Genomic DNA, 20,814 nt, shown 5'->3' with positions numbered 1-20,814 from the left:
GGGACACGTGGAAGTATACCGTGTAGCTTTAATGGGAGTATTTTAGCCCAAATCCAAAATGGCGCTCTGTGCGCTTCCTCGAGTCTCCATGGACGCAAGCTGACAGAACTTCCTGCCGTGCGTGTGACGTGATTTGTGCGCCGGTCGCAGCAGATTGACACAGGATCTTGCCGGGAGCAGAGAACCGGGGTTTCGTGAAACAACAGAAAGAGGGGATTGAAATCATGATCACCTCGGCGGGTGAGAAACATGGGCCTCGGAGGGGGCGACAGAGTATTTGGCATAAATATGCAGGCTAGCGGATTATCTGCCGAGTCACGGTCTGACCGCTGGGGACCGGGGCAGGCTGTACCGTGTTTGTAGCGATAGGATTTACCGTGAGTAGAGCGCTAAAGAGTACCCGGAGTAGAGGGAGGTCGGGTCCCCGGTGACAGGGTAGAGAATGGGCCTTCGGAGAGAGAGAGAAAGGGGACTCCGGATGTGTGCTGAGTCACTGGCCGATGGAGGCCTTGACTCGGAAGCAGGTTCCTATTATTGTTATATGGCGATGCCTCCTGTTATTATATATGTTTGGGATAGCAGGTCTACTAGCTGTACTTCCGGTACCCATTAAACCAATTCCTTTCGTATTTATAAAGCACCCCGTGGGCTGATTTATTTTCTCTTTTGAAATAACTCACTGCCAATTTGTGTAACAATAAAGTACAAAAGTGCTTAAACAATAGAGAAATATATATTAACATCACTAATATATTAATACAGTAACAGGACGGCTTGTGTTTCTCGGTCTAAATCCTTTAGTTCTAAGGGAACTATATATACATCGTACATAAACACGTCTGCATGCCAACCTAAATATACTCGAGTATTAATCCAGTCAGCGATTCCGTTATTGGCACTGCATAACGCGTAGGTAAATTGGCACAATGACTTTTAGTTATATTATATGTAATGGAAGGCCGGCTTAGCCCTCCTTGCAGGTGGTTTCATAATATATAGAGAAGAAACTGATCCCTGCAAAAATGGGGGGTGATCTTATCTTAAAGGGACAGTTTAATGTCCTGACACCCCTTTAAAGAAAAGATGCATATTAAAGTACTCTGCGTGACAGGAAAGCGATCCCATTGAAATCAATGAGTGCGGACTGGAGGTAAGTATATAGCGATAGTAAATAGCTAGGAGGGGGAAAGGAAGGGCAAAAGCATATGATGGCAATCTGAGGAAACTTTATTGGCACTAAACAAGCTTCAAGAATTTTGCATCATCACAGTCCTTGTGTCGCAATAAGTTAGTCTTATGCAATGAGGCTGGTTTAAGTTATTGATAGTTTTTGTTGAAGCAATTTATTCAGGTGATAGCTGGCTATCTAATAGGAACATTGCGCTGTGGCTTTACAGATGTTAACAGTGTTCATCTTTATGCTTCTAGCTGGAATTCTTTCCCTTCTGGATGAAGAGGAACCTGAGCTAAAGGTATGGAAATGTAATTATTCATCTTGACCCTGTTTGATTTTCTCCATTTTTGTGTGATTTTTCTATGATTTTGGCTCTGGACTTTACACGTTTTTCAACCAAACTCTTATATTGGGTAAGAGGGAACCTATGTGAAAAAATACATAGTTTTGATACTTAAGTTTGTTTATTTGTGGAGGAAATACTCCGAATGCCCATATGTGAAAAGAAATATAAGATGTACATTACAACACCTTGTTGCTTTTTAGAGGCTTGGGTCTCCACTAGGCCTTTCCAGAACTTTCAATTTCTTGATTTTCAATCATTCTGAGATAGACTTACTTGGCCCGTGACCCACTTGCTCTTCAATTTATGAAGTGATGACCTGGAATTCTCCCATACAATTCTTTAAAACAAAACAAAATTCATGCTTCCTTCAGTAGTGATAGGTTGACCAAGTCCTGATGCTGCAAATCATCCCTAAACCATGACACTGTCACAGCCATGTTTTGCTGTGTCTTTTAACACTAACCCTAGCTGATACCAGAGAGCCATGCAGAATACAAGCTCTTTAAATACCTGACCATAATAACCCCTTTCTTATAAGGTAGGAAAATGACTTTTTAACAATTATTACATGTTTGAATGCTTAACACATCATATGAATCAAGCACTAAACACCAATGTCATTTATTCTCTTATAAAAAAAAAATGTATCTCTGTAAATTCCAACAACCCACAAAATGAACTGGCCAAAATATCCAACAATGCAGAAAATAAAATGTTAACTGTGAGCATTGTAACAAGTCAAGTTTTAGGTTTTTTTTTTATGCTTTCAAAGGAAGCTAGAATATTTCTTGAATTGTACAGATTGAGTCTCATGTGCATTGCTCACACATCTTCATGTTTGTTTTTTTTACAGGAATTTGCACTGCACAAACTGAATGCTGTTGTCAATGATTTTTGGGCAGAGATCTCCGAATCCGTGGATAAGATGTAAGCATATGTTTGTTACGGATTGATAAAGCCGTTCCGGTGACTGGGAAAATAGTGCTACAGCCACATGGGCCATTGTGAAAAAATCATTTGCAAATGTTGACATTTCTGAAATTCATACGTCTCAATTCTTTAATTGTTGCAATTTAATTAAGTTAATACTTGGTTACTTACGAAATGTGTCTTCTGTAACTGGGCACTACAGTGTTAATTATTGTGTATTGCAGTGAAGTGCTCTATGAAGATGAGAGCTTCAGGAGCCGGCAGTTTGCAGCACTTGTGGCCTCCAAAGTGTTTTACCATCTGGGGGCATTTGAGGAGTCCCTGAACTATGCCCTGGGTGCTGGAGATCTGTTTAATGTCAACGACAATTCAGAATATGTGGAGACCATAATAGGTGAGTGGAAGGTAGTGAATGATGTAAGCGAGATATTACATTACACCCCTTTATGAGTAGGGCCGCTGAGATCACTGTACCTTCAAGCCTGTTGGCTCTACACGGTTTCTGTGAAATCGTTCATTGCCGTTGCTACTGGCTACCTAAGATTTGTACGACCTTGGTTACTTTCATTAAATAGATTTAATAAACCAGATATTTACATGTTCTGTTACTAACAGTATCCTTCTCTTTTATGCAGCCAAGTGCATTGACCATTACACCAAGCAGTGCGTGGAGAATGCAGAGCTCGCTGAGGGTGAAAAAAAGCCGGTGGACGAGCGTCTTGAGGGGATTGTGAACAAGATGTTCCAGCGCTGTTTAGATGATCACAAATACAAGCAAGCCATTGGCATTGCTCTAGAAACACGTAGGCTAGATATCTTCCAGAAGACTGTCTTAGAATCGGTGAGACTTTATTTCTACTTGCTTATTGGATACATGCAATGTAAAAAGTTTGTTTCCATTGATTCTCTTGTTAATCTTTAAGCAAAGCCTTCAAATGTAGTTTAATATGTTTCACCAGAGTGCTTTAAATTCATCTTCAATTGGCATTCTTTACGGATAAGTCTCATTTTCAAAGCGATGGGCTATATTTAACACAATGTGTATACAAGCAAAGCCAGAAAGGAAATCTTTTTAAATGATAAATAATATATACCAGACACATGCACAACATGAAGTTAATATAAATCTTTTGTGTAATTAAGTATTTCCATAGCTTGACAGGATTTAGTTATGGCGATCTTAACGAATATGCTGTGACATACAAAGAATTACTGGAGGTCTTAAAGACCTTCTTTTGGACCTTATCTGACCACTGCATTAGTTTTGTGCTTACTACACTATGGATTGTTATCTAGAGTATACAAATGATTTTGGTAGTTTCTTTTGTCATTAACCTTTTTTCTTGAACATACATTGTTGCAGAATGATGTCCCTGGGATGCTGGCATACAGCCTGAAGGTCTGCATGTCCCTAATGCAGAACAAGCAATTCAGGAATAAAGTCCTTAGAGTCCTGGTCAAAATCTACATGAACCTAGAGAAACCGGACTTTATTAATGTGTGCCAGGTAACCCTGACTAAAATATAGTTTTTTCATGGGAATCCTATCAATGTTATTTTTAAAATCCCACATTATTTAACTGTGCCTTTCAGAATTGCATATCTAAGATTTCCTTGTCACCTGTAGCTCTCATTTTCTTCTTGACAGTGCTTGATCTTCTTGGATGACCCACAAGCTGTCAGTGATATCTTGGAGAAACTAGTGAAAGAAGACAACCTCCTCATGGCATATCAGATATGTTTTGATTTGTATGAGAGTGCCAGCCAGCAATTTCTATCCTCTGTAATACAGAATCTACGAACAGTTGGAGCTCCAATTCCATCCGTACCGGGTTCCACTAACACAGGAACGGTTCCAGCAGCTACCAAGGAAAGGTAGGACCACATAAGCATCTTTAAAGCAAAATTATTAAAAATGATGTCTCGTTTTGCTGGTATACCATCATCTCATTGCCACTGTTGCTGGACGATGGGTCATCGTTCTGAAGAAAAACTGGTTGACCACCCCAGACATGGTTTGGGGCAATGGGCGTCATTTTATTGTATGACAAATACCTTAAGATTCTCTAAGATTCTATAACAGGAATCGGAAATTTGTACCATTAATATGTCGTTTTGTAAGCCTCCATAATGTCTTAGAATGAAAGTGCCTATGTGTTACAGAGTTTGAACTTACACTTGCCTTCACATTTCTCTCTATATATTATCAACTATCGTATTTGCTCGATGCAGAGTGGCATATAGGGGGTATAATGCATATTTGGGGTGGCAGTGTGGCATATAAAATCTTACAGGGTAGTCTTATATTCAGGCTTTCTTTTTTTTTTTTCTTGGCTTATATATGACTCATTATATGAATATATGTGCTGAGAATTGATTTTTAGTTTTGTGATAAGTAAACTGTTTCTCTCTTTTTATTCTACTCCTCTGCAGTGAAGCAATGGAGTCTGACGACAAGGCTGGGAATTCAGTGGTTAGCAAATCCCCTGAAGTGGTGAGTGTTTAGGACCTGGACTGTTAGTCTATGCTTTGCAGCCATTTGTGCAGGTTGTTCGGATAGATCTATTTTAATTAGTGTGGTCTTTTTTTTTGTGTGTGCTATAGTTAATCAAATGTTTCGGTCATTTGTGGGTTTTTAAGTTACTATTGTCACACTATGGAGACTGCCAATATCTAAAATCTTGCCGCTTTCTCTTAAAAAAATTGAATTAAAAGCAACCATGAAAACTGCTTATGTGTTGTCTAATAAGGCACGTTACAATTTTTATTATATTTGCAATATTTGTTTAAGTATTTGAAAACATTTCCCTCTGGCACCAATTATGGCAGCTGTCTGCTGCAATATAACTGCTTTAATCTAGGGTTAAGTACATGTCTCCTGGTTTGTCAGTCATTTATACCATCATGGTCTGGAAAGGTCTCTGAGGTTATATAAAACAGCATTTTATGTTGATTCTCCTCTGTGTACATGTTCAGGTTTTTATAGTGGTAAGTGATTACCGTTAATATTGTTCTGCTCTTGCTAGCCCTCATAGGTAAGTGTCCCTTCCCACCCCCTTTTAACAGCTCATGACTGTATGCCATTAATAGCTATGGGCCTCTAATCTATGGCTGTGAAGGGAATTGTTTAAATTGCATATTGCCAGTCCTAGGACCAGTCCTAAGGTCAGCCCTTGCATATCTGGCGCTCTTCATTTGTGTGGCGGCCTAAAGATGAGAATTGGTTTGCTGTAGCTAATTCAGCACCCTAATTCCATAGGGTAGGACTGCCCATACTCCTTCCCAATTACTATTATCTATTGAATTCAATAAGCAACAACCATTCCCAAAAGTGGACGCGTAAAAAATAATAGTTTTCAGGATCCATATTAAAAGTTTGGACAATTCTTTTCTTTTTCAGAACCCGGAGCCAAAAGATCAAATCTCCAAAATGATAAAAATTCTCAGCGGCGAAATGGCAATAGAGCTGCATTTGCAATTTTTGATACGAAACAACAATACAGACTTGATGATTCTTAAAAACACTAAAGTAAGTGTTGCCCAAAAGGCATATTCTTTTCCGATCAAATGGAAATCACAGGCAGTAAAAGAGCAGGAGTTAAAGGGAAGTGCTGTGTTGTAATATTGAAACCTGAGAAGAAAATGCAGATACTGCAGATTTTATTTCTTGTTTTTAAGAGTTCAAGTGTGCTGACGTAATGTTATGTCTTAAAATCAGGATACATTTTAAATTGATTATGTTTTGAATGTTCTGAATATTGGTCTTTGTGTTTCTTTTCAGGATGCAGTGAGGAATTCTGTGTGTCATACAGCTACCGTCATAGCGAATTCCTTCATGCATTGCGGCACCACCAGTGACCAGTTTCTCAGGTGAGGCGCTTGCCAATATCTTATACTACTGTCATGAGAGGGAGGCAGATCATTCACGTTTTGTGAAAGGACTCTGTGAAGAGTTCCTAAAACCTGCGGATGCGGTTTATGTGTAGACTGACGTTATTAATAAGACCGTGATTGGACAACACGTGTGACGATTTGGCTTTTATTTAGCAATAATTCTCCTTATTCAAACCAGTGGGCTGTTTGAGGACCATAAGATTTGTCTTTCAATATCTGGTTTTGGTGTTATGCACCTCAACTTGTTAAAGAGAGTCCTTAAAGCATACATTGTTAGTGAACCTAGAAAGCCGTTCTCTGTAATCTGGACTTTCACATGATCGTTTTTGTGAAGCTCATGTGTGATCTTCTCTCTGCAGAGATAACCTAGAGTGGTTGGCCAGAGCGACAAACTGGGCAAAATTCACAGCAACCGCTAGTCTGGGAGTTATTCACAAGGTGAGTGATTTATAGCTCAACATTTACTCGGAGTGATCATGTTTACATTGGAAGGAACCCCAAAAGTGATGTGTATATTGTAACGTTAGGATTCTAAACTCTTCTTCATATTTGCATCTGCTGGACAAAATGGCATGTTGGGCAGCTAGACACATTCATTTAATTTATGTTAAAAGAAAACTTCTATTCTGGCAGACACCCTTTCTTATAGTTAGATGAGAAGCTCCTAAAATGTTGTATTAAGACACTATTTTATCCTTTGGCAATTAGATCACTCTTTATGAGATTGAATAAAAACCGACTTCCTTTTATTTTTGTCATAGGCTTTGTGTTAACTCATCTATTTGCCTTGCAGAAATATGGCCAAGATGTTTTATCTAATCAGTCGTATGTTTTTCCCACCCAGGGGCATGAAAAGGAGGCTCTCCAGCTCATGGCAACTTACCTGCCTAAAGACACATCACCTGGCTCTGCGTACCAGGAAGGGGGGGGTCTCTATGCTTTGGGACTTATTCATGCCAACCACGGTGGCGATATCATAGATTACTTGCTTAACCAGCTAAAGAATGCCAGCAATGACGTGAGTCTTATTTCTAAACATTATTTATAAACAGTAAACATACTTAAACCAGGTGCTTAGTACACGTTTTCCTTGTCAGACTGCATCTCATATACCCTCCTGTGTATTATGGAAACGTTTGAAATCTATTTTTGCTGGATGTGTGTGAAATTTCCACCTACATCTGGGATGAAATGACTTCAGTAACTCATTTCAGTAGTGCCAGGGTACCCTAGTTGGCCGTCTTACAGGATCACATGACTTACGTGCCTTATGTAGAATGTCTGTTCTGTGACTAATACTTTTGACCTGATCTCATTATCAGATTGTGCGTCACGGTGGTTGCTTAGGGCTTGGTTTGGCGGCCATGGGCACCGCACGCCCGGATGTTTACGAGCTTCTGAAAACAAATCTGTATCAGGATGATGCAGTCACAGGTGTGGAGTAATTCATATTAATAAACATGGAATGTGCCAGGAGGGCCTTGTGGAATAAACACTGACTCCTTTGTATATCTTTAGGAGAGGCTGCGGGTCTGGCTCTTGGACTGGTGATGCTTGGCTCTAAGAACGCCCAGGCCATTGAAGACATGGTTGGCTATGCCCAGGAAACACAGCATGAGAAGATCCTTCGGGGGTTAGCAGTTGGCATTGCTATGGTTATGTACGGTCGAATGGAAGAGGCAGATGCGCTGATCGAGAGTCTCTGCAGAGACAAGGTAGCATGCGCAGGAGACAGTAGGCTTCTCGGCACACAAAAAAATCAGTGAGAGTAATCGTAAAATGTAAATCCCAAATGTTAAGCATTAAGAGAATTCCCTTCATCTTTAATTCCATTGTGTGTTAGATGACACTTACCGGAAACATTGGCCTGTTTTCCTAAAAAATGCTACGAAAAGCAAGCTGCTAGACCGTTCTGCTTTTAAACACGTTTTTAATTGTTTTTCAAAGAAGAGAAAACCACTGCATTGTGTATTAGGAACATGATTTGTATGGGGGAAAATGCTAGCTTATTAAAGTGTATTATAAACACAGAAGCTTCCCCTCTCCTGGCGTTTGTTCTTATTCGACATTTCTCCCAATTCCTGTAGAATTTACAGGACGCATCTGTTTTACCTCCCTGCTCCAGACATGTCTGGCTTCCTAACAAGATTTAAAAACGCAGGCCAATGACAGGGAACTCTCCACGTAACTTATAGGCTTTGTGGGATTGTTAAGAACGCAACCATCTCTTTATTAAAGACATGATGTGCACGTGTTGGAGCACTGTATGTGTAAAAACGGCAGGAAGGTGAGCGGTCATTGTGCTATGTGCTTTTAAACTTTTTGATATTGTTTTGCAAGATTTTCCCTACCTTTTATTATTAAAGTTGCAACTTCTTTTCTTTCCAAGGATCCGATTCTGCGCCGTTCTGGCATGTACACTGTGGCTATGGCGTATTGTGGATCAGGGAATAACAAGGCCATCCGTCGTCTGCTGCATGTTGCTGTGAGTACACCGGCTCACTGAGAAAAGTTGACGTGTGTATGCTCATGTTAACAAAGTGTATATGTTTTAAAATCCACATGCAATTCAGTTTTAATGCAGCTATTGTTGACTCCATTGTGCCACCTGCAGGTTAGCGATGTCAATGATGATGTCAGAAGGGCAGCCGTTGAATCTCTCGGGTTCATCCTGTTCAGGTCAGTAATTTTTTATTTTATTCTTGCCAAAAATACCTGAGTGATGTGGATACATTTATGTTGCTATGGAACACCAGATGCAGATAAAGGACATTTATTCACAGTGAGATGAGTTTTTGTCATTGCTGTATATAGCATTGTTTTATGCGCAAAGATAGTTTAACTACTTTAAGGAAATCACTTGCACACTGGCGTGTTAGAGCATGGCACCTTTAGTTTAGCACTGTATTCAGTGTAAAGATTTGAAAGTATATGTAAAAGAAAAAAAGCTAATATTTACATGCCGCCTTTCAGCGTACATCTCGGGTATGGAGCTGCCATGAGTCTATATTTAAATTATAACGTGGAAGAATGGTAAAGCTAGCTCTCGCCCAGACTGTCTCTATTTAAATATGTAAAATGGGTAAGAACCGTGGATTAATAGAGAGGATGTTCCAAAGCTGTAACTATGAGGAACGGGTCCTTCATCTCAGCATAAGGAACGCACTACATCCCGCATTGTTGAACCCTTAGTGCGTTCCAATTTGGTGCTGGGGTCCAATTAATTAATTACAACTAATTGGCTAACAAAACTCCATGTAACACCGGTACCTAGTATGTGTGCACCCCAAAGATGTTTGGTGTCTGAGATCATAAACTCAGTAGAAACATAGACAACGAATATAATCAGTGCTTGATCTTCATGCCAATCCCATGCATGTTTAGCCTCTGCTGCTTCTGATGGGAGTCTGTTCCGTTTATCTGCCACCCTCTCAATAAAGTAAAACTTACATTACGTCTTAACATATGACACATGTAACATTTTTCCTCCTTTGAAATAAGCTCCCGTCCTCTACTTTGTTAAATTTCCTGAAATCCCCCCCAACCTATCCATATTGCGTTCCCTAAAGTGGCAGAACCACCTCTCTCTTTCTGCTACTAATTCCTCTTTCTATACAACCCAGCACCCTGCTTGCTTTTTGCGACACTTTATTGTATTGCCTGCTTACCCCAGAAATAATTGCACTTAATTCCCTTTCTTCTGTTGTCACTGACAAATATTAAAAGCATGTGTCCCAATACTGATCCCAGAGGCATTTACATCCAGATATTTAACAATCCCTATCTTTTAGCATGCTTTCCATTAATTTCCTGAAGTAAGACTTACTCGTCTGTAGTCGGCTAAGACTTCCTTTTTTCTCCCCTCACCTTCACCTTCCTCTATAACAACTGAACAAATGTATTTATCCAAGCAGTCGGCTAGATCATTTTCCGCATTTATATAATGCCCTTCATTAGGCTTTAGTCGGACTATTATTCTTCTTTGTGTGTGCTTCAGCACATCTAATAACGCGTTAAGCCTCTTTAAGCTTAGCTTTATATTTGCTCTCATCTTCCTTATTCTTCGTTTGCTTATAGTTCATAAATGCTACCCTTTCTCTTTCAATGTTTGTTCCACGACTCGAGGCTTCTTTGTATTAATTGTGATAAATTCATATGGCCCAGCGTTGCAGACTTGTTATCTGGAGGAATCTGATGCACAACAAGGATGGATATTTTATGGCCAAGTCCCCAGCCCTGACACATGGAATATACCATATTGGCTCGAATATAGGCAGCACCCGAATATAGGCCGCACCCTAAAACTTTTTTAAAGAAAAAATACACATTGGTGAAATGGTAAAACAGTCTTTCATCTAATGAACAGGCATACATGTATTTTAACATTTTTTGGTATCTATTATACAGTCAGCATATGTTATATAGAAACAGAGAACCAATAGCCATTGTAAGGTCCCCATCTTAATTCATAGTGCACCTTACTTATAGATATGCCACTCTGCCCCAGATATGCTTTATGCCCCCTAGAAGTGCACCCCCCCCCGACTTACCAATGCACCCCCAGACTCCCTGGTGTCTAGCGGGGCTGGTGAACGTCTGTGCGATACACGTAGACAATCTCCTCTACTGGCACTTCCGCCGGGGCCTCTATGGTGGAGCACTGGATGGTTATGTCACGACGGTGCTCTGCCATAGAAGCCCCGACTGAAGTGCCGGCAGCGGAGGTTGTCTAAGCTCGTTGCACAGACGTCCATGGCTGCCGGAGAGTAGGATCTAGGTCCCCTGCAGCGCTGCGGGGGATCTGGATCCTAACCCTGATGCCTGCCCGGCGCCCGGAACTGCATGTCCCGTGCGTCGGGTGACACGAACTGCGCATCCCTATGCTAAACCCCAAATATAGGCTGCACCCCCACTTTAAAGACCTAGGGAAAAAAGTGCCGCCTATATTCGGGTAAATACGGTACGTTGAGAATTAACGGAGGAAAAATATTCTTTGCAACGTTTTACCCTTAAAGCCTCAGAAACTGTTGTGATTTCCTTGCACAAGTGGTGAAGGAAGGAGGACATTACATGCTTTGGCACAAATCATTATCAAGTATTTAAAGCAGACTTCAATTAATGTGTCAGACCTCACCATGGTGTACATTCAGTCTGTATGCACTAAATAATTTGATTGTTTTTCTTGGTCAGAGGAAAGCGCGCTAATATATGTTTGGAGGGCCCCAGTAATGGAGATTTCTTCAGGTCCTCATTAACTCTACAGACAGAGTTCTGACCATAGAGATCAAGATATGTAAGCGGGAAAAAACATGTGGAGCGGGATAGTGGAAAGGATTATAGTGATATCGTAAATCCTGTACAAACACCCAATGTACAAAATCCATTGGCTGTCCATGCGTTCTATAGATTACATGTGCAGAGGAATCGTATACTTTGCAGTGGCTTGGATAGGCCCTTCAATGGTCTAAACGCTATACTATTTTATTCTGGTCTTTTGTTTAACCCCTTAATGACAAAGCCCTTACATGTACGGGCAAAATGGGTTTTGGGACCGCCCATTGTCCTTAAGGGTTTGCAGAAAAAGGCAAGGAAAAAAAAAGCTTTCTTTGTATTAAAAGCATATAATATCCCCCCCCCCCCCCCCCTTAAACCCACGGACATGTAAATAATGGCCATGGAGACACGGAATTCACCTCAAGAGATCTTCTATTCTAAGAATTCCAACTGTATTGTAATTCACAATCTGACAGCTGCATGAAGCAAAAAGTTACACACGCTTCACACAACGCTCTGTTTAGATGTCAACGTGACAGATTGTGTGTCGTGGGTGATTGATTCCTTTTAGAAATGAGTTTTTAACCCCTTCACTCTGAGCAGGTGAATCGGGATTTGGCCACCACAAAGATGTTGGCACGTTCTGCTCTCTATTAGTTGCTCTCTTTTCTAAATATATATACGCTTAATATATTACTGCACACATATATATTCTAGGCACTGTTTTATGAACATTTTGACACTTTTTGAGAGCTTCTTGTAACAATAGTAAGATGTGGCTTGTGAGCTGTCTCCGTCTGCTGGTAATGAATACTTTCTGTAATGGTTCTTGCACGCTGGAATCGTGGCCAGCGAAGCCCTCTGGTGACTGCTCTCCATGCATTGACTAGTGTCTGGAACAAGCTTCTTATTCACCGAACTCGCTAACGGGAAACTGGTGTTTGTACAGCCGGTGACAGATCTCCCGGGATGAGATGCAGGCCGGGCATACAGAACCTTGCTAATGATGTGGCTGAGCCCCAAGTAACCCTTATGTTGCTGGGGGGTATCTGCAAGACGGTACAGTAGGCTAAAGCATGGGCTCTGCGTGCGAGTTTCATGCGTTAGTCTGAATAATACGATGGCCTGCTCCCAAGGAAACGGTTGAATACCATGAAATGCAATACCGAGAACTGGATTTCTAGAATGTTTTCTGAAAAACATGATTCATAGCATGCTTTTATATTGTGCTTTTGAAGGTTCGTAAAATATGTATGTGTGTGTATATATAAGGATTTTATCTCATGTGCTATAAAGGCAATGCATTTTGATCTATACACCAGCTAGCACATTTATGATAACGGTATTTTTATACCCCTGTTTACTGTAGCTAGGTACCAATCTCGTCATCTTTTCTTTGATACATTTGGTGTTTTTCTATATATATATATGTATATATATTATATATATATATATGTATACACACACTTTCAAAAGATGGTCAGCACTCCAGGTCTTTAAATTAACAATTTCTCTTTATTCAAAGTCAAGTCGACGTTTCAGTCATTGCTGACTTTCCTCAGGACATATAAGTCAGCAATGACTGAAACGTCGACTTGACTTTGAATATGGAAACTGCTGGTTACTAGCACCAGGCTTGGGAAATTTGGAATGGTGTGCAAGGGACTTTGTGAGTAAATATATATATATATATGTATATATTTGTTTTGATAGAACTTATCAGCTGTGGGCAAAAGGGATCATTTCGAGACTCCACGACTTACGACATATTATGCTACGGCTAGTGTCCAGCAGATGGCGCCTCTATCTCACTGGCCATCCTTCTAGATTAAACTTGGCATTGCTGATTGATTGTTCTTCTTTTGCCTGTGTATACAGAGGGGAAATTCCACACGCGCCTTCTACAGTACGCAGAACCTGGGGCACTTCTTTCCCTGCGTAGTACTCGGTGTTGTCATGTCCTTGTTAGGTTCTCACCCTACATCTAATTTAGATATTGAGGGCACTAATCTATGGTGTTGCTCCCATTGCATGTAATTTTTCCATTTTAATACTGTAAAGTGCTTGCATTTGGGGTCAGTCACAGCATTGGGCACAAGGTTTAAGACTCTAGTGTCCCCATCAAAGCACCTTCTCTATGTTGGTCCCCGAATAACAGATTGTTCTATCGAACGCATTGATGTTGCGTGGGCAGCTCCTGTAGCAACCGGACAGGCCATACCTCCGATTTCACAATAATGTTCCTGTGTAAGCATTCCGCTTTCCGTGTTTGTTTTGGGATTTTAAAAGCGAGCCGTCTGCTTATGTACACTTGAACCGGTGTGTGGTTGTTTTTTTTTTTTTTTGTTTGTTTGTTTTTTGCCCTCATTTTTTTTTCCTGGCTGGTGCCCGCCACATGATAGATCAGTGTTTGATAATTACCCTTTTTCAATTTCCAAGCAGATTTATGTGTTGTGCCACCCAAGCTATATTAGTTTCTTGGATACAATTATGTTTCTGGTCCTGTGCGGATATGTTTGCAGAAGGAACGGAGCCGCCGGCTAATTGGAAGCAGTTAGTGGTGTAATGACAGAGTAACGGTTATGCCAGCTTCATGATTCATGCTGTCGGCTCTGTGTACTCATATGGGGGCAGCGGAGTTGGGTCAATAATGGAGAAATAACAGAGACTGCTGCTGACTAATTTAATACAGTTTGTACCCACGAAAGGCATCCACGTACTTCTGTGTACTGATCACGTTGCATATCTGTAAGGTGTTGCAATCTAATGAGTTGAAAGCATAGGCATCTCCAGAGTATAAGGATCTTTCTTAGATAAGATGTGTTTGGCCCACCCATAGTGAAAGTTCAAACATTAGTTGATCCTTGGCGATTTTTCATACTCTTGATAGTTTTATGTTTATCCTTAGCATTTTTATATTAACCTTTATTCTGTATTTTGTAGAAGTGGTATTCTGAGTGCTAAATTGCACAGATCTGGTTGTAATAGTGTTAAACAAAAATCCTAACTCCGTGATCACAGGAGATCTTCCATGAAGTATTTTATTTTTTGGTGTGGCTCATCCTAGTGACTTATTTGTGTTTTGATCTAACAGGGAGAAGAGGTGATCTCTGGTTTTAAGGTTATTTGAGCACTTTTAATATTTTACTTTTTCTTCTTTTTTGGTCTTGTGTTTTAATGATTTTGTTTATTGGGAGCTGTGGGGCATATAGCGAGCGGAAGCAGCCAGATATGGTTGCCCATACTACTTCCTCTGACCCTAAGTGTCTAAAGTTTTTTTTGTTGTTGTTTTTTTTTCCTTTTGCTCATCTACAAAAAGCGTTTTATCAGTCTCTTAAGTATATGCACCTATGCAATGGTCCCAGGGGATTAACCACCAGCGCCTTCCAACTGATTGAAGAGGGTCTCTTGCATCCAAAAAAGGCCTGGGATATTGTTGGTGATAGATGAGCCATGAGATAAAAAGCCTGTAAATCTGTCTTTATATAAATACGTCATTTACTGCACGCTGCAAGTACAAAAAGATCCAGAGACGCTACAAAGAATGAGCAAGCACTGTTGTCATTTGGGGAGCAGAGACTGGCATTCATAGACATGATGAGCCTCACTGCTTACTAATTTCACTGTACGGGAGATCAGTGAAGTGTTTGGAGGGCCAACAACCTTCTGTTTGCAACCATAGCTTTCAGTAGATTTGGCTTATATGTTAAGATTTGGTGGTTGTAGTCATGCACAGCCCTGTTTGAATGTAAAACCTTATTTTTAGCATTTTCTTTTAATGGGTAAAATCCAATGGCTAAATAATCAGATCATGGAAATGATGCCACACACTGGTAGAGACAGGGTAGACCATACAATGCTGTTAACATAGACACAAATCTGGCCTTGTCTTTCCATGTGACTTTCCATGCTCAAACACCATAGTCGGCTGATTCTATAACGCAAAGCTAATCAACGTTTTTCCCTTCTTTGACTTCAATTAGCGTCTCCGGCAGGTTAAGCTAGTCTATAGGTTACCACAAGCAGTGTGATATATGGAGTCAGGCTGTTTGACTAGTAGTATGACCAGAACACATACAGCTACCGGAAACATATTATGCAATAACCAAAACTGCCTTAAAAAAAGAGAACATTTTTAAGACCATATTTTTTAATGTCATTGTTCTTGTCCACATCGAAATCACTATAATTCATATGTTGTAAACCTTGTAGTGCTAATCTCATGATGTATGTATGACCTGTGTTCTCCTGCCGGTCTATGTTGTATTTACATTAATCCTTACATATTCTAATAATCTGCCTTCTGGAAATGGTTTATTAACTCAACTCCTTCTTGTAAAACGCTGTTTATTTGATGCTGGGTCCATAAAACAAACATTTACACAGCATAGTGGTGTAGGAGTGAGCAATGGAGCTTTTCTGGCTCTTTCCTAACATTCTGTACATAATTCGGCTGGGTAGGACAGGTGCTCTCAACTAGAATTCCCGTCATTAGAGGAAGTATTAGTATCTATTTTTTTCTCTTCCTATATACTTTGATTTATACAGTTGTGGCCGTATTGTCTTGAATTTGTTTGTGTGGTTAAAGTACTGCTAGCTATATCCCTGCTAACACAATCAGCGATTCCAAGCAACACGTTTTTCATTGGCCTTTTCTTTGTTAATCCGAGTCTGGTGGTAGATGCTAAATCATCTTCATCATCAACCATTGACTATGGACTAGTTTAGATATGGAAATTTGTAGACGTCGGTGGCAAGCACTTTAAGCAGCTCTCATTCTGCCAATACATCTATTAACAAGGCTCAGAGTGGAAATTACTAAACAATTGTACGGCAGAAATAATTGTTATACTCATTGCTTAATTCAGCGGAATAGTTGATGAATCTGACCTTGTGGCTTGAGTGTATTAACCGTGTTGCTTTTAGATTTCAGCTGTTTATTGGAAAGAGATAAAGACCCCACCAGCCTGTGCCTGTCACTTTTGCGTACTTGCATGTATTCAATCGTAGAGAATGAATGTGTGGATAGACAATACCAATGCTGATTTGACTTTAAAACATACGTAGGTTTATTGTCTGTCAGTCTGTAGAAACCAACAAAAACAACCACAACAAAATAAGCAGGCAAGGCCTGCCAAAGTGACCCAGTGCTGTCACATCCTGACTGTGCAGTCACCATATCTGACCAATCAGTGTGCGCGCATGGACAGGACATGAAGGTTTAAACCCTGTTTAGATTCATACACAAACTTTTTATGATTAATCAAGTGCAGATTCTAGAGGCAGTAACAAATTAGGCAGTCCTGAGATCAGTTTGTGGTGCTGTCCCGTAGACTAGCCCATCCAAAGCTTCTAAAGCAGAAACAAATGTTCTGGTAGATGCAGTGCACCACCCTAAAATAGTCATCTTCGTTTAACGGATGCTGATTCTTCTGCTATCAGCATCTTTTCAAGACTACTGTGACAATCTTCCTTTTAACAACCTCTGCCTATGGCCTTCCAGCCACAATATCCACTTTTCAACCAGTAATCCATTTGCTTTCAGCCAGTTAAGGTCTTTCAGGTGTTGAGCAGGTGCCAGTGCATTGTAGAATAATCACAATCAGTCCTCTCATACATGACCTTGCCTGACAAGTCAGACGTTTGCTATTTGAAATGGAGCCTAGAAGGCTCATTGCTGTACAAGGTATTCTTTGGCCAACATTTTTTGAATATTTATAAATGATGTTTAAAACACTGCAGATTATGTTGGCCATTACAGCTTGCACCTGTTAATAAGGTCCCTTGTACACGCCTTACACATAGCTGACTTGCTCTTCGGTTTTCCCAGCTTCGTTTTCAGTCAGTAGTAATGTATCAAGCAAGATAGCCGAGGATTCCATCTGAGAATTGCATAGTCTCAGGGGACTCTGGTACATACCCGGATTAATCCCATTCCTCATCCCATGTTTCATGATTAGTTTAGAATTCTCAGCCATGGAGTTCCTGAATGAGATGCGACTAGAGCAATTCCGTAGGATTTTCACTGATCGCATTCCACGGAAGTTGCAGGTTATGTATCGTCCAAAGGCATCTCGGAAAGTTTTATTAAAAAGAGTGTAGACCAGTGGGTTGACACCGGAGGAAATGTAACCCACCCAGACAAAAATCTCCATGAGCATCTTAATTACATCGGGGTCGCAGTCATCTGGGTCACACAACACAGAAGCCACATTTGTTAGGAAGAAAGGGCACCACATGAATACAAAAAGAAAGAAAACTATACCCAAGACTTTTGAAGCCCTTTGTTCATTGGTGATTGTTTGCATGGATTTTTTCCCCGCGCTGGATAGTCTCCGAATGGAAAATTCTTCGCTGTTGACAGTCATGACCCTGTCTTTCCTCTCCAGCATGGCCATCTTCTCTGGTGAAGATCCTGGAGTCACATCCCTCTGAAATACTGTAGACACTGTAGACCAGTTTAGACGCTGAGGTGGCTTGTTCTTAATAAGATAGGCCTTCTTTCTAAGTAAGTGAATGGTCAGGAAATAAATAACCACCATGATGCCAAATGGGACAAAGAAAGCAGCCATAGATCCGTAGATGATAAAATACTTGAAGTGTTCTGTTCGAACCTCACAGGTCTTGTTTGTAGTGAAGATTGTGTTTGGATCAAGGAGACCTTGGATTGGAATAGGAACAGCAATGCCTGAAAGAAAGTGAAGATCATTTACTGCTTGTATAAACTTGTACGGATTCGTTTTAAGCACTACACTGGATTTGTTTATTTTCTCTGAGAATACTCTCTAGTCCTTTCCTAATTCTTTAGATATACCCTAGACCCTCAAGCCTTCAAATCATCAAATAATGTTATGGATACCTTAAACATGTTTCTTTAATTTTTCATAACTTGGCAAAAAAAAATTCCAAAGTGGATAACTATGTACAGTAGTTTGCCCCCATGACCCATCACTCATGCCATTTAAGAAGGTGTTTTTTTTCTTTGTCGGTAATGTTTCTGAGAATTTGATTTCCTGTGCTGTCGTACAGCTGCCACAGACTGATTACAAAAGCTTTATCAAGCATGGCCCAAGTAATCTGATCATTTCAGACTGTAAGCTATTCCAAGCCACAAGAAATTAAAAGTAAGTGTCTTGATCTGTTCAGTAGATAAGCAAGGGGGATAGGTTTTCAGTTGTCCCAGTTCTGGAGAGCACCTCCACAGCTGTGGGATTCAGAGAGGATCAGTGGCTTTTCATGGCCCTCCTGAGTAGAACGTACTATTGCCAATACATCTACAGCCTCAGGATTATGGACTCAAACTTGGAAATATGCTATAGAAACTTGTGTATCAATTATTGAACCTATGCGCGTGATACATATTCTGGTCTTCAACTCACCCTTTTCTTGACATACATGTAATGGATACATTGTCCATACAGATGTTTCTTATTGTTGGATTTAACAATAAAATTACTAAAAGAACAATTCTCACTGGAAAATAGACGCTCTTTAAAGATATACTTCTAAACAAATACATTTGTTTAAAAAAAAAAATGTTTTTTATGATGTAGGAATTGCCATAATACATCTCGAGAAAGGTGATAGTTTGACTATAGTGTGGATAACAAAGTCTTTATATATTCGTTTCTCTTACCCGCTGATACCAGCCACACCACTGCAATCTTGATGAGTGTTTTTGCTCTGGAGTTAAACTGACTGGCCTGGATGGGTTTCTTTATGGCAATGTAGCGATCCAGTGAAATGGCACACAAATGCATGATGGAAGATGTGGAAAACAGAACGTCCAAAAATAACCAAATGGCACACAAGCACTGGGGGAGCGGCCACACTGGTCCTGAAAACGAGAATACATATATTGTCATTCTGAACGAATGGGTTCCCTTTTTATCGCTGAGATTTGTAAATATCGCAAATGAGACTGTTGGTGGTTTATGGTAAGGATTCAGACAGGTAGTAGTGACTGCAGTTAGGGAAGTGCAGACATACCTTTTGCAGTCCTAAAGTGCTTTTTTTGTGTTTACTATAATATGAAAATCCCGACTAAATTAATTCTGAATTTTTACACCATTGTGTGGTAAAAGTATGTATGATAGGCCAGAAGCACCTTCTCTCCCATTTCATTTTTCCTATGGGTCTAAATGGCACTTAATCCTGAAGTTAAATTAAGCTGTCTGCTCCTTCATTGCATGGTATTTCTACATACACCTGGCTTCTCTGCAGCGTTTCTTAATTCCATCTACTTCTCAATAAAATGTATTTACGGGCACACATCATTGTGCAATCAGTAGCCCAGTCATATTATTGTAAATAATTCCTGGCTGGCAACCACCCGATGACGCTTTATTAGTTTCCATCAGTGTTCCTGAACTTCACAGCCCTTCCCCATGTAGCCCCCACTACCTTTTTCTTCATTCTTAATAAAAAAAAAAAAAAAAAAAAGTACATTAGTAGGATTTTAGCCCAAACCGTAATAAATGGACGGTCTGTTTAGGAACTGGCACCTCTAATTTTTGTTTGTCTATGTGCAGACTGCTCTTTTGTATGTTTTTGTTGCTTGGCCCAGTCACTCCTGAGCTAGTTTCATCTTCCACGCTGTGGTGGATGTTTTTCTTACGCATTTGGGCTTTGCCTCTGCATTTCATTTTTCTTGCTTTAACATTTTTTCCCCTCTTTTGTTAGTAACCCATTCATTACTGAATGGTTTGTCACCCTGGATTGCTTTTGCCTTTAAGTTTAACTGAAACCCCCCAAAGGGATCAGACCAATGTTTTGTTTTTTTTCTAGAGATCTGTACATTTTGCTAGTAATTTGGCTTGTGCGATTTGCAGTTGGATTTGATAAATTACGTATTGGCATAGGATTTTCTATAAGTTCCCAAATAAAGAAACTAAAAGTCGTCCCAAGCAGAATTGGCAACTGACAGGTTATCATAAATATTATTATATGAGTGTTTCTCTGTAGAGGATAACCTTAAATTGTTAGTCGAGCTCAGAAAGTAGTAATAAAAGAATCTGTACATTGATTTAGTTTACTTTTTTTCTTTTGCTACTGACCGGTTTTCCACATCTAGCGCCGTGAGAATTCTGCTTGATTATATGGGTAAAACCCAGTCATTATATTTGATAAAATTCAAGGAAATAATATTTTTTTGAATAAGAAAATTAAGCATCATCATTTTTTTGTAGTGCATATC

At 40.0% G+C, this 20,814-nt stretch overlaps 2 protein-coding genes across 2 annotated transcripts in view; one reads left to right on the top strand and one right to left on the bottom strand.

The window, feature by feature from the left end:
- The first annotated feature begins 224 nt into the window (after positions 1 to 224).
- Positions 225 to 20,814, top strand: part of LOC149302284 (26S proteasome non-ATPase regulatory subunit 1) — a 35,461-nt gene continuing 14,871 nt past the window's right edge. The window contains exons 1-16 of the mRNA XM_089482518.1: positions 225 to 240; positions 1,429 to 1,472; positions 2,374 to 2,447; positions 2,675 to 2,844; positions 3,086 to 3,291; positions 3,814 to 3,957; positions 4,099 to 4,325; positions 4,884 to 4,944; positions 5,851 to 5,979; positions 6,232 to 6,320; positions 6,704 to 6,782; positions 7,189 to 7,362; positions 7,667 to 7,778; positions 7,863 to 8,059; positions 8,734 to 8,829; positions 8,959 to 9,023. Coding sequence (XP_089338644.1) covers positions 225 to 240; positions 1,429 to 1,472; positions 2,374 to 2,447; positions 2,675 to 2,844; positions 3,086 to 3,291; positions 3,814 to 3,957; positions 4,099 to 4,325; positions 4,884 to 4,944; positions 5,851 to 5,979; positions 6,232 to 6,320; positions 6,704 to 6,782; positions 7,189 to 7,362; positions 7,667 to 7,778; positions 7,863 to 8,059; positions 8,734 to 8,829; positions 8,959 to 9,023 — 1,883 coding nt within the window. The remainder of the gene's footprint in view (positions 241 to 1,428; positions 1,473 to 2,373; positions 2,448 to 2,674; positions 2,845 to 3,085; positions 3,292 to 3,813; positions 3,958 to 4,098; positions 4,326 to 4,883; positions 4,945 to 5,850; positions 5,980 to 6,231; positions 6,321 to 6,703; positions 6,783 to 7,188; positions 7,363 to 7,666; positions 7,779 to 7,862; positions 8,060 to 8,733; positions 8,830 to 8,958; positions 9,024 to 20,814) is intronic.
- The window catches only part of LOC149302285 (5-hydroxytryptamine receptor 2B-like), an 11,599-nt gene continuing 8,198 nt past the window's right edge, over positions 17,414 to 20,814 (bottom strand). The window contains exons 4-5 of the mRNA XM_089482625.1: positions 19,255 to 19,455; positions 17,414 to 18,306 (exon numbers count right to left, since the gene is read on the bottom strand). Of these exons, the coding sequence (XP_089338751.1) occupies positions 17,414 to 18,306; positions 19,255 to 19,455 (1,094 nt within the window). The remainder of the gene's footprint in view (positions 18,307 to 19,254; positions 19,456 to 20,814) is intronic.

This window comes from Sceloporus occidentalis, unplaced genomic scaffold, assembly GCF_023333645.1.
Source record: "Sceloporus occidentalis isolate IW3139 unplaced genomic scaffold, rSceOcc1.0.p SCAF_19, whole genome shotgun sequence".
NCBI classification, from domain to species: Eukaryota; Metazoa; Chordata; class Lepidosauria; order Squamata; family Phrynosomatidae; genus Sceloporus; species Sceloporus occidentalis.
This window is presented reverse-complemented; position numbering and strand designations above follow the sequence as displayed.